The sequence below is a fragment of the Rana temporaria genome, chromosome 5 (assembly GCF_905171775.1).
Source record: "Rana temporaria chromosome 5, aRanTem1.1, whole genome shotgun sequence".
NCBI classification, from domain to species: Eukaryota; Metazoa; Chordata; class Amphibia; order Anura; family Ranidae; genus Rana; species Rana temporaria.
Genome location: NC_053493.1, coordinates 38,505,336 through 38,519,525, shown reverse-complemented (window position 1 = coordinate 38,519,525; position 14,190 = coordinate 38,505,336). Strand labels below are relative to the sequence as shown.

General features: G+C 42.1%; 1 protein-coding gene across 1 annotated transcript in view; it reads left to right on the top strand.

The window, feature by feature from the left end:
• The window catches only part of LOC120939943 (probable assembly chaperone of rpl4), a 639,324-nt gene that overhangs the window by 136,807 nt on the left and 488,327 nt on the right, over positions 1 to 14,190 (top strand). The window contains exon 8 of the mRNA XM_040352408.1: positions 5,494 to 5,562. Coding sequence (XP_040208342.1) covers positions 5,494 to 5,562 — 69 coding nt within the window. The remainder of the gene's footprint in view (positions 1 to 5,493; positions 5,563 to 14,190) is intronic.

Below are 14,190 nucleotides of genomic sequence, written 5' to 3'. Positions count from 1 at the left end.
AAAAGCTCCACCATCTCCCACATGTTTTATTTTTGTTGCTGTATTAAGCTGAAGCACCCAGCTTAGTTCCTCTGCATACTGTAGTCTCTACCTCTCCCACTTGCAGGGAGATCATCCAGTGGTGATGTTGGCATTTGCACTCCACCCCATGTACCTGCATCTCCCTTGTCCCCATCCTTCACTCAGTGGGAGCTGTTCTGTGTGAGTGGTTGGGGAACAAGCTGTCACTTGTAAGCATAGAAGCTGGACTTTTGTGTTTTCAAGTAATTCGTGGTCATCAGAGAGCAGAGGGCCTGAGCCAGAGGTGGTGGAACTAAATTCCCTCTAGTTCCAGCTGAAAAAAGCCCTGACATTGATAGAGATATCCATTCACGTATGCTTCTGTGGAAGATCATTCAAAACATGTTGAGTCCACATGTGGATTGTTGGATGAAATAGCGTGTGAACCCTACAATGGACATGGTGCTATATGCGATTTTACATTTTTTGAGTAATCAGTTTTGTAATTTTATATCATTCTTGTGGTGTCATTTGCTATATCCCCGAACACAAATCCATGGCTACAACTTGATGACATGTTGCAGAGTTAGGTAGAGCACCTCTTGTTGCTGTCTATGCTTATATAACAAATATGTGGGAAACCTTTCAGCACTCAGGATTTCCGTTATTTTCCCCTTGCAATGTAACCTGTATACACAAGCTGTTTTTTCCATGCTTCCTTTCCGCTTTGGATTTTTCTGATATGCCTGTTTATTCAGTGATATTGTGAGTACCCTCAACTACCTCTTTTAAAGTAAAGATTTGGATAACTATTGGATATGGATATGGATTTACACTATGTGGATGCTCTATTTTATTGCATATTCATGATGGGAAGGGAATATATCCTTGCACATCCATGGAGCTGCCATTGAATTTGCCATGATCCTTGATCCTGTGGTTGGATGACATCCGCTGCCTTATATATATGGGGCGTTTCTGACTCCGTAGTAGAGTCCTATTATTCTGGTAAGAGTCCATCCTAATGTGGTGGTAGATTGCGTGGTAGAATCACATCACTCATAAATTTGGATTTTAACATTTTCATGATTGCATGGAAAATGTTTGTGTTTTTATATAACTTTTTGTACACATATGGTTTATACTCTGAGTATAGGGATTAGTTAACTCGCTTCCCTTAATTCCAAGTGATAGCACTGGTATCGGGTGATTGGCTGTTGAGTCCTTTTTCAGCACTGTATAATCTCCAGCTCTTGATTTAAGCTTACACTGGGCATATTCTTAGCACTACTAATAGCCGCATAGAACCAATCCCAGGTGTTGGTTTGTAAAGAAACAGGTAAAAAAATTAATGGTTGTAATGGGAGAGCCGTTCTTAATTTGTGAATGAGGCGGATGGGCCCAGTATACTATATATATTGTTAATTTATTCCCAAAAAATAGTAAGCAGTGCAACATTATGCATGATAAATATAAAATGTAAATGTTAAATGCACATAAAAAAAAAATGCAGTCAGCAGAAACTTTAATTTTTCACTCTGCTTAAGCTTCATCAGTGTGTAAGATTTAAGATCACATGGGAGTTAAATTCAGCTTCCTGCCTCCTTTTCCTTTTCATTTCTGGCTTTAGAAATTGCTTTTTTTGCATTCTTTTTCAAAGGTACACTGCAGTGCAACTGAAAAACCATGAACTGCATACAAAGAGTGCTGCCCGCCTGTAAAGGGCTTTTCCATCCAGGCTTTGCCATAATAACCAATCCTCCCTTTTATGAGTAATCTGGTGATCTGAGAACACCTGCTTCTGAGGTAGACGAAGGATTTCCAAACACAGGCACCTTGCTGTCCTTGCAAACAGGAAACGTAATGAAAACTAATTTCTATATCTAATATGGAGAAAATCACAGATGACATAATATGATGCAGGCCATGGGTAGCATTATCACAGCAGTTCTACCTAACCTTCTTTAAAATCAATTTTTATATATATAAATAGAGAATAGAGAATAAATTGGTGGGTTTTGCATTTTTTTTATGGTTTTGCATTTTTTTTATGGTTTTGCACAGTTTTATTTTTAAATGCAATTTTTGGGAAAAAATCCACTTTTTTAAAAATTTGAATGCAAAAAAACATAATACATAACCCAATTTTTTAGTAAAATATGAAAGATCGTGTCCCGCTGAGTAAATAAGTACCAACATCTATACGGGATAGTCCCCTGTGTGAAGCAGAATAGCAAAAAAAAATACTTTTTGTCAGGGTATTTATTCCTCCACACGTCACTCAACCCCAATACCAAGACTAATTTAGCAAATGGAGTGGGGCCTGCAGAGCCTGTAGGTCTGTCCCCAGTTGGATAGGGCAGGAAGTCGCACACCAGGGCCAACACAAGGAGCTACTTAAATTACCATAAAGTGGGAATGCACCCAACCTAAGGAACCACACACATTTTAATTTAGCAAATGACTGTAAGATGATTAATATCAGCATTCAGAGCTGCATGCCAATGTGATCTGTAGTAAAGGGGAGGCAAGACTTAAACTTCTTAAACACAAATCTACTCATACACTATAGTGTCAAAAGTATCGGTACAAATTTGTCTTGACTTTTATTAAAATCCAGCAAGACCCATATGGGTACTGTGACGGATCCTATCCCATACTCTGCTGAGTGCTTCCGTCATATTATTATAACTGCATTGAATACAAGTCTAGCCGGAAATAGCTTGTAGCATCTAGCACGGTTTATTGGGCAGAATACAGACTTTTATAGACTTTTAACAAAATGGGTTAGATAACGAGGTAGGGCAGACTCATGGATCCTCCCCACTTCCCTCTCCCAACACCTTTAGCAAACAACTATATAATTAGCATGTTAATTAACACAGCACAGCCCAGGTGACCAGACAGCCCGTCTCCGGAGGACAGTGTGATCAGCTCTTTCAGTGTTAATGTATTGTTCAGAATTAACAACTAACATTAGTCTTTGGGAAAATCCAAGAAAACAGTCTCTCAAAAATGTAACAAAAAGATTCATATAGCAATAACAAATAACAGGGTGAATGTGGCAGAAAAGGTGCCTGCAGCCAGTGTCCGCGACAGGTACGTTGGAAGGCGGAGCCATAAATTGGGCTAGACGTTTCAAACACTCCAGAGAGAAGGATGGAGGAGTATAAATATTTGTCACAATACATACTACCCCAGAAATTTTACACCGTAAGAAAATATATCTACCTTGGTCATCCACACAGGATTGGATCAGATGAAAGAGAACATTATTAGTGACGAATGCTGACCCCTCTGCAATAGGCAGTGTGGGTGGAGTGAAACTGTGTAAAAAAAAAACTGTGTCGAAGCAATGATAAGGTATTTGATTGAAGACGAGTTTCCTGCAAACATACAACGGCATTGGGGTATGATTTCAGGGCAGATTACAGCGCCACCCGCTTCACTCCATCATTCATCCCCTGCACATTCCAGGACAGCAGATTGTATTTAACCACCATAAAAACTGGGTTTGTTCAATGGCCCAAATAAGGGAAGATTGAATGCTACATCTGGGTCATCTAGGACAAGGCAAGACGGTAGTACCGTATTTGCCGGCGTATAAGACCACTGGGCGTATAAGAACGACCCCCTAATTTTCCAGGAAAAATGTTGGTTTTGGGATATACTCGTCATATAAGATGACCCCCTTCCTACTAGTCTTTCTGGAAGCTGAGGGGTAGCCGGAACCGCTGACAGAAACAAACTTTTTTTAAATCTCACTGTGCCATTACATTACATGCCCCCACTGTGCCATCACTTGCCCCCACTGTGCCATCACTTGCCCCCACTGTGCCATCACTTGCCCCCACTGTGCCATCACTTGCCTAAACTGTGCCATCACTTGCCTAAACTGTGCCATCACTTGCCCCCACTGTGCCATCACTTGCCCAAACTGTGCCATCATTTGCCCCCACTGTGCCATCACTTATCCCCACTGTGCCAACAGTGCCATCCACTCACGTTTTGCTGATTTGTTTCCAGGCCAGTGACAGTCTCCGTGCGGCAAACGTCCACGATTTGAAAGCCGCGCCTACTTCTCAGCGTGTCCTGTGATAGGCGGAACACACATTTTCCCAGCAGCGCCTCTGTTCTGTGTTCCGCCTATCACGGACGTTCTCTCGTCCGAGGATGAGAAGGCATCTGTCATAGGAGGAACACAGAACAGAGGCGCTGCTGGGAAGATTTGTGTTCAGCCTATCACAGGACACGCTGAGAAGGAGCGGCTTTTAAATCATGGACGCTCGCAGCACGGAGACTGTCATCGGCGTATAAGCCGACCCCCCGACTTTGATTGCATTTTTTTGCATCCAAAAAGTCATCTTGTACGCCGGAAAATACGGTATACATGACTGTAAAAACTATAGCAGCAATAAACCCAAGGTTTTTCCAGGGGTCCAAGAGGAGGCCAGAGCAGGCAGACACCTGCGGGGCTATCGTATAACAGGGCAGAGTGTCGCATAGATAGGCTGGCAATATAGAGATACTGAGAACACACACTGCTAAGGGCCACATATAGGGCCAGATTCACAAAAGAGATACGACGGCGTATCTCCTGATACGCCGTCGTATCTCTGTTTTAAGGCCGTTCTAACTATGCGACTGATTCATAGAATCAGTTACGCATAGCTAGCCCTAAGATCAGACAGGTGTAATTGAATTACACCGTCGGATCCTAGGATGCAATACTTCGGCCGCCGCTGGGGGGAGTTTGCGTCGTAAACCAGCGTCGGGTATGCAAATTAGCAGTTACGGCGATCCACAAAGGTTTTTCCCGTTGTTACGTCGGCGCAAGTCTTAGTTTCCCGTCGCAAAGTTAGGGGTACTTTAACATGGTGTAAAATTACTCCACCATGTTAAAGTATGCCCGTCTTTCCCGCGTCGCTTTTGAATTTTTTGTTTTCCCGACGTAAGTACGTTACGCACGTCGCGATTCTCAACACATCGGCGCATCGTAATTTTGCGCAAAGCACGTCGGGAAATTTGCGAACGGAGCATGCGCAGTACGTCCGGCGCGGGAGCGTGCCTAATTTAAATGGTACCCGCCCCATTTGAATTGGGCCGCCTTGCGCCGGACATGTTTATGATACACCGCCGCAAGTTTACAGGTAAGTGCTTTGTGGATCGGGCACTTAGACTGAAAACTTGCGGTGGTGTAACGTAAACGGGTTACGTTACGCTGCGCCGCAGGTACGAGAATCTGGCCCATAGTTCCGGTGTAGCCATTCATGGCTCATCCAGTGGGGGAGTAGCTTAACAAAACCATAACTATGTGGAAAAGATTATTATTATTTTTATTTTTTATTTTTTTGAGAGTGGTGAAATTATCAGACTGAGGAATGAGGAAAATGAAAACTGTAATAAACTACATTTATATTGTAACTGGAAACTGTACACATAATTGGAATTTCACTATTCCAATATCCTAGTAAAAAAAATTTTCTCCTGCAGGCCGTTTTCCCACTTTATGAATCCCGAATCGCAACCGCCAAGCTACTGATAGAAGCCGAAGAGTATGAGGTAGGAACATTTGTGTGTTATTAACTGTTAACTGTCATTTGCTGCGATGATCCATGGAGACTGGGGTGTCCCCCTTCGTATTTCTGCGTACGATATGAAGATGATATTTGATAATTACTCTGAACTTTTATGTGCTGTTTAAATGTCAGATCTGCAGAAAACGCCTCTTAAGCACAGCTAGCGGTTCATTATTCCTGTATGTCACATGGTCCCCGAGGAGGAACGGCTGTGACGAAAGTGCACAGAGCTCCCACTGTTACCTGTCCTATCCAGCTATCATGTGACATTAGAATATTTATTTTTTATTTTTTTTTGCTTATAAATAATAAAAAAAAAATCTGCCTTTCAACCAAGGCATTGTAAACGGAGGTGCATAAAATATGAGTGGATTTATGTATAAGATGTCCAAGTCTTGCCTCCCTTTTACTACAGATCACATTAGCATGCAGCTCTGAATGCTGACATCAATCATCTTACAGATATTTGTTAAATTTAATATTTGGTTACTTAGGTTGGGTGTGTTTTCACTTTATGGTCATTGAAGGCGGCACTGGTGATGTATCCAGGACCTCACAGCTGCCTCCTGGAAGAGTGCCTTTCAAAAAAATCTTGTCTATAAAAAAATCACATACCAAAATAATTTGAAAATGTCTTATATTTCATAGGTTAATCCAGTTTTTCAACACCTCCGATAGATTGGAGTTTTCCTTCATGCTCTCACCTCTCCATTCAGCATCCAGGAGTGGAGAGATATACACTATATTGTCAAAAGTATTGAGACGCCTGCCTTTACACATACATGAACTTTAATGGCATCCCAGTCTTAATCCGTAGGGTTCAATATTGAGTTGGCCCACCCTTTGCAGATAGAACAGCTTCAACTCTTCTAGGAAGGCTGTCCACAAGGTTTAGGAGTGTGTCTATGGGAATGTTTGACCATTCTTCCAGAAGTGCATTTGTGAGGTCGGGCACTGATAGGGATGAGAAGGCCTGGCTCGCAGTCTCCGCTCTAATTCATCCCAAAGGTGTTTTATCAGGTTGAGGTCAGGACTCGCTCATCCATGTCTTTATGGACCTTGCTTTGTGCACTAGTCCAAATTATTTGGTGGGGGGGGGGGGGGGGGAGTATGGAGTGGGGTTGTTTTTCAGGGGTTGGCTTGGCCCCTTTTTTGCAGTGAAGGGAACTCTTAAGGCTTCATTATACCAAGACATTTTGGCCAATTTCTTGCTCCCAACTTTGTGGGAACAGTTTGGGGATGGCCCCTTCCTGTTCCACCATGACTGTGCACAAAACAAGGTCTATAAAGACATGAATTTCTCTTAGAGTTTGAGGTGGAGGAACTTGACTGGCCTGCACAGAGCCCTGACCTCAACTTGATAGAACACCTTTGGGATGAATTAGAGCGGAGACTGCAAGCCAGGCCTACCCGCCCAGCATCAGTGCCTGACCTCACAAATGTGCTTCTGGAAGAATGGTCAAACATTCCCACACTCCTAAACTTTGTGGACAGCCTTCCCAGAAGAGTTGAAGCTGTTACAGCTGCAAAGGGTGGGCCAACTCAACATTGAACCTTACAGACTGAGACTGGGATGCCATTAAAGTTCATGTGTGTGTAAAGGCAGGCGTCCCAATACTTTTGACACTATAGTGTATGAGTGGATTTGTGTTTAAGAAGTTTAAGTCTTGCCTCCCCTTTACTACAGATCACATTAGCATGCAGCTCTGAATGCTGATATTAATCATCTTACAGTCATTTGCTAAATTAAAATGTGTGTGGTTCCTTAGGTTGGGTGCATTCCCACTTTATGGTAATTTAAGTAGCTCCTTGTGTTGGCCCTGGTGTGCGACTTCCTGCCCTATCCACAGCTCCCAGGACAGACGCACGATGGTGGCCCTCATACATCCATCGACTGTGATTTTACGTCTATCCATTCTTGCAATTTAGTTTATATTTAGTTTATATTTTGTCAATGAATGTTCTGATGAAGTGAACCAAGATTCATGAAATGCGGTGAGAATGAGAATTATCATGACATAATCCAGACACCTGCATTTAGTTTAATATTGTTGATCTTTACAAACTGGCATATGATGGATGTATGCCAATTGCTTTGCCACTTATTTACACTCTTTGTACTTTTTAGAATGCAGATAGATATATTATAGTTACCGTATTTATTGCGGTATAACGCGCTCCCGCGTATACCGCGCACCCCTAAAGTTGCCCCGAATCCTGTGGAAAAAAAGTTTTTTTTGTACTTAGTTTTGGTGTCTTGCGCGGCGTCCATCGGCGGCCTCGTCGGGTCCGATGTGTCCACCATAATGTTGCAGTCACGAAAAAAATCGCTGATTGCCGCCATTACTAGTAAAAAAAATAAAATAAAAATGGCATAAAACTATCCCCTATTTTGTAAATGATATAACTTTTGCGCAAACCAATCAATCAACGCTTATTGCGATTTTTTTTTTTATACCAAAAATAAGTAGAAAAATACGTATCGGCCTAAACTGAGGAAAAATATATTTTTTTATGTATATTTTTTGAGGATATTTATTACAGCAAAAAGTAAAAAATATTTTTGTTTATAGCGCAAAAAATTAAAAATGCAGAGGTGATCAAATACCACCAAAAGAAAGCTCTATTTGTGGGAAAAAAAGGACGCTAATTTTGTTTGGGAGCCACGTCGCACGACCGCGCAATCGTCGGTTAAAGCGACGCAGTGCGGAATCGCAAAAAGGGGCAAGGTCCTTAACCTGCATAATGGTTCGGGGCTTAAGTGGTTAAAGGCAAGCTGTTAATGGAAAGTTCATTTTTAGGGTGGAACTCCGCTTTAATGGTTTTTACATTTGCTGTGCTCTGTAAAGTACTTTTAGTTTGCCATGAAATACTACAATTGCAATTTTTTTATTTATTTTTTATTGTTCTTCATCCTGTACTTTTTTTATTTTTTATTTGAAACCGGTTTTCTTTCCTTTTGTTGTTTGTTTGTGTCTCATTTGTCAGATCTGCCACAATACACACGCTGCTCTTTGATGCTGTAGAAGTGGAAAGCGCAACCATTAAACCATAGATAAATATACGAGGCACAGATCTACGGATAGCGTTGAAATAATTAGATCAAGTTCCTGCAGAGAAAATTTCTGTTTGAAGCGTTTAGCGTCTTCGGGGACAGCTGTGTTCATAGCTGTCACACTTCAATATCTGTCCAGGAAATCTGACGGCATGAACGTAGTTCTGGTCCTACGGAGGCTTTTATCCCTATTAACCAGAACTACTGTTTCTTTATTTTCTTCTTTTTCTTTCCTTCACTGCTGTGTCATTCCATAGGCAGGGCTTTGTCCACAGATTTGTCAGATAAGATGGATGGTTTGAGATCCCATCACATTCCACCCACTGAAGTGTCATCTCAATCAATGTGTTTTCCGTGCTTTTCTCGGTCTATTGTCACCTTGTCCATTGCTCTGGCAAATAGTACATTTATCTAGTGCTATATTAGGAAACCATTGATCAGCTCAAGGATGATCCAATGCTTATTCGCCACTTATTCACCTGTTGGATCGTTAAAATATAAACTCCATATACACACAGAAGAATGCAATCCTGTAATTATTCTTACAACAATAATGCATCCCTTAACCGCTTGCCGACCGCTGCACGAGTCCAGGCCCGGATTTACTCCATTTGCCGCCCCAAGGCCGGGTCCTTCAATGCCGCCCCACCTGCGCAGTACGGGAGGGACTTTTTCGGCAGGACACTGAGAAGCGGGGAGGGGGGGGTGTTGCTGCCAAAAATAACAAAATTACATTGAGAACCGGGAGGGGGGTTGCTGCTGCCGAGAACTATAAAGTGAAAGTGTCTTCTCCTCTCAGCCGCAGGTGCTGCCCCTGCACCCACTGCCGCCCCGAGGCCTGGCCTTGTTGGCCTTGTCTGGAATCCGGCCCTGTGCACGACTATATATGTTGGCAGAATGGCTCGGCTGCGCATTAACCTCTTGCCCTCCGCCGCACGCAGATATACGTCTGCAGCATGGCGTGGGCAGGCAAAATAACGTGTATATACGTCACCTTCAAGAAGCGGTTGCCGCAGGCATACCCACAATCGTCTTACGGAGAGATAAAACGGGAGATGTTAGCGTAAACACAACATCTCCCCGTTCTGCCTAGTGACACTATCCCTGATCGTGTTCCCTGTCATCGGGAACACGACCAGTGACGTGTCACAGCAAGCCACGCCCCCCTACAGTAAGAATCGCTCCTTAGGGAACACTTAACCACTTAAGCCCCGGACCAAAATGCAGGTAAAGGACCAGGCCCCTTTTTGCGATTCGGGACTGCGTCGCTTTAACTGACAATTGCGCGGTGGTGCGACGTGGCTCCCAAACAAATTTGGCGTTTTTTTTTTCTCACAAATAGAGCTTTCTTTTGGTGGTATTTGATCACCTCTGCGGTTTTTATTTTTTGCGCTATAAACAAAAATAGAGCGACAATTTTGAAAAAAATACAATATTTTTTACTTTTTGCTATAATAAATATCCCCCAAAAATATATAAAAAAAAAATTTTTTTTCCTCAGTTTAGGCCGATACGTATTCTTCTACATATTTTTGGTAAAAAAATCGCAATAAGCGTTTATCGGTTGGTTTGCGCAAAATGTATAGCGTTTACAAAATAGGGGATAGTTTTATGGCATTTTTATTTATAAATTTTTTTACTACTAATGGCGGCGATCAGCGGTTTTTTTCGTGACTGCGACATTATGGCGGACACTTTGCACAATTTTGACCCATTTTTGGGACCATTGTCATTTTCACAGCAAAAAATGCATTTAAAATGCATTCTTTATTGTGGAAATGACCGTTGCAGTTTGGGAGTTAACCACAGGGGGCGCTGAAGGAGTTATGTTTCATCTAGTGTGTGTTTACAACTGTATGGGGGTGTGGCTGTAGGACTGACGTCATCGATTGTGTCTCCCTATAAAGGGGATGACACGATCGATGCAACCGCCACAGTGAAGCACGGGGAAGCCGTGTTTACACGCGGCTCTCCCCGTTCTTCAGTTCCGGGGACCGATCGCGGAACCCCAGCGGCGATCGGGTCCCGGAGCTTCGGACCCACGGCTGGGTAGATGTACAGGACGTGCCGGTACGTCCATCTGCCCAGCCGTGCCATTCTGTGGACGTATATCTACAGGCGGCGGTCGTTAAGTGGTTAAAGGGGTTGTAAAGGTTCGTCTTTTATTTTCTAAATTGGTTCCTTTAAGGTAGTGCATTGTTGGTTCACTTACCTTTTCCTTCAATTTCCCTTCTAAATGTTTTTTTTCTTTGTTTGAATTTCTCACTTCCTGTTTCTCCTCAGTAAGCTTTCCACCATCATCCGAACGGTGGAAAGTCATTTAGAACAGCTTACTGAACACCTTACTGAGGAGGAACCGGAAGTGAGAAATTCAGACAAAAAAAAACTATTTTTAGAAGGGAAATGGAAGGAAAAGGTAAGTGAACCAACAATGCACTAGCTTAAAGTAACCTATTTAGAAAATAAAAAATGAACCTTTACAACCCCTTTAGCCCCTACAGCGCCACCTAGTGGTTAACCCCTTCACTGCCAGTGTAATTTTCACAGTAATCCGTGCATTTTTATAGCACTGATTACTGTATAAATGACAGTGGTCCCAAAATAGCGTCAAAAGTGTCCGATGTGTCCACCATAATGTCGCAGTCACAATAAAAATCGCTGATTGACGCCATTACTAATTTTAAAAAAATGACAATACAAATGCCATAAAACTATCCCCTATTTTGTAGATGCTATAACTTTTGCACAAACCAATCTATATATACGCTTATTGCAATTTTTTTTATTTTTTACCAAGAATATGTACAAGAATACGTATAGGCCTAAACCGAGAAAAAAAATTTATATATTTTTGGGGGGATAATTATTATAGCAAAAAAGTAAAAAATATAGCTTTTTTTTAAAAATGTATGCTTTTTTTGTTTATAGCGCAAAAAAATCTAACTGCAGAGGTGATCAAATACCCCCAAAAGAAAGCTCTATTTGTGGGTAAAAAAGGACGTCAATTTTGTTTGTGGGCCACGTCGTGCGACCGCGCAATTGTCAGTTTAAGCGACGCAGTGCTGAATCGCAAAAAGTAGCCCAGTCATTGGGCAGCCAAATCCTCCAAGTCTGAAGTGGTTAAAGTGGTTGTAAACCATTGAAATGAAAAATGAACAAAGCATATCCTTCTATAGTCTGTCCTTGCCTCAATCCAAAGCACCTATTGTGATTTTTGCCTGCTCTGTCATTCCTCTGCTATCTGCATGAATCACTTCTGACAGTCTATGCTGACACCAGGCAATCCTGGGAGGCGGCGCAGCACCCCCTCCAGCACATAGCAGGCGATTGACAGCCTCAGCTGTGCATGTTTGTATGAGAGTGTATAGAGTGTATAGAGGGTGTGTGTCCATTCCCTCCACTCAGGTCTCAGATTACACTTGGCTCCCTCCTCTATACTGTGTAGTGTGTGACATCAGATCCTTGTCCCCTGCCTTCCCGAGCTCAGAAGGATTGTATACATTTTGGGCTTTTGAACATCTGTTGAGAGTGGGTTGCAGTTAATCAGGTGCATCTTATGTAGAAGTATTTGCTTCATCTCTTCGTATCACATGAGGCTAGTCACTTCAGTGGTATATGTAAGGGCTTACAACTGCTTTAACGCATCTAAAATATGTACCCAAAATAACTTGATATTTGCCTTTTATAATGTGCCTTGGAGAGTGAAAGGAGCCCCTCGGGTGTGCTGAATGACGGTGAGCCTGAAAATAATATGCTTATAGGAGGAGAGAGCAAACAGGTGATCTCATCAATATTTTGCTGAATTTTCTTTTAAATAATTTTTATTAACAGAAGAGTGCAACAATACTGGTGTATGAATTGGAAAGGCATATTTCTTGATCATACATCAGGGGACACAGAGCCTTAATTACTTAATGGGTTATGTGGTCACAACAGGTGATTGGACACTGGCAAACCCAATTAAAATTGAGTTCCTTCCCTATATAACCCCCCCCAAATGGAGAGTACCTCAGTTTTTTTGCCAGTGTTAAGGTGGTTGGTCACGTTCAACAGGCCTAGGAGCGAAAAACCGAATCCATTCCTCGGGCTGATATCAAAGATGGTTGGTACCCGGGCCTCGTGTAAGAAGAAACAAGGTTTGCCTGTACTGTCTCTCTGCGGAGGTCTGGGCTCTGGGATCCAAACTTTGGTGTACTAATACATATGTGGCACGAAAAGTTTCTGGCAGGGTCTTCTACAGATCCACGCATGAGGTTTTCTCGAATAAAACCCTAGGTAAAGCTAAAGGTTGGCACAACTTGCCCGCCTTGATGGGTGAAAGCTAGAACTACTTTGGTAGCTTTCCTGCGGCGTGGATCAGGTAAGAGGAAGATAATTTTTTATATTTATGTATTATTTATGTATTATCTTCCTGAGTAGGATGTCTTTCCTGGTTTTCACCACTGGAGGGAGTAAGTGTAACCGGTTTTTTTTTTTACATAGCCTTCCAGGATATATATGCTCAGTGAAGTCGGTCATAATAACACCACTCACCTCCTTCCGCTGCAGGCTCTGCCACGATACGCATGCAGGGGTCCCCAGATGCCCCCCCGGTAACTCTCCCCCGCTTCCTCGTCTACTAGGGGCCGCCATGCGCGCACTGAAAACGATCATTCGCGCCAGAAACGATCGTTTGTGCGCCGGAAATTATCGTTTTCATTTGCATAAGTGTTACCTTATAGGGTCCATATATGTAGAACTCTAATTCCATAAAAAGATTGAGGTTCAACGAGACAAGCAGACAAATCTATTATCAAGGTGCTTTTGTACCTGGCAGTACCTGGCAGAGGCCAACAAATACCTGCAATTTAAACTCAATTTAAAGTTGTTGAGAGAAAACAAAAACAATATCCTCTGGGTGATCTATGTAAATTGCAGGGATCTTAACAAAATGTGTTGCAGATTCCTACCTGTTTCTGCTCTGAAGAAAAATATGTTTGTTCTTCTATGTCTTTTGGATACCGATTCTGAATGGGAGTAACCTTTTCATTATTGATCAGCTGATGCACTTGCAGGGATCTAATGAGGAAAGTTGCAGTGTCTGCATCCCTTTTAGAAGTGATTAACCCTTTAGAAGCATCTCACCAAAAATTTAATTTTCGTTGCGGATGCTTAAAATTTGACCTGTATCTTGGTGCAGACTTCTGGGAAAACCAGTAAGCCAATCACACAATTTTGGGGACATTTCATACACCAACTTCAGAACAGTTGCACAAAACCCCTCCAGGTTGCCATATAACAGAAAATTCTAGCGCTGCAGATTGAAAAGCAAAGGTTATTTTTAAATGCATTAAACTACAGCATGACTTGAGTCGCCATTATTTATGCTATAATATTTGTGTTTTCTCGTAAAAAGTAAAGTTACCCTTTAATTAAATGTATTTAAATAGAAGAAGTGTTGGCTATAACTTGCTCACGGTATACCATATCATTAGATTCTATGGGCACACTGAAGCATAAAGAGAACTTTAAATTTGTTATTTTCTTATGACTGCCTCTGCTCTTTCATTACATTCA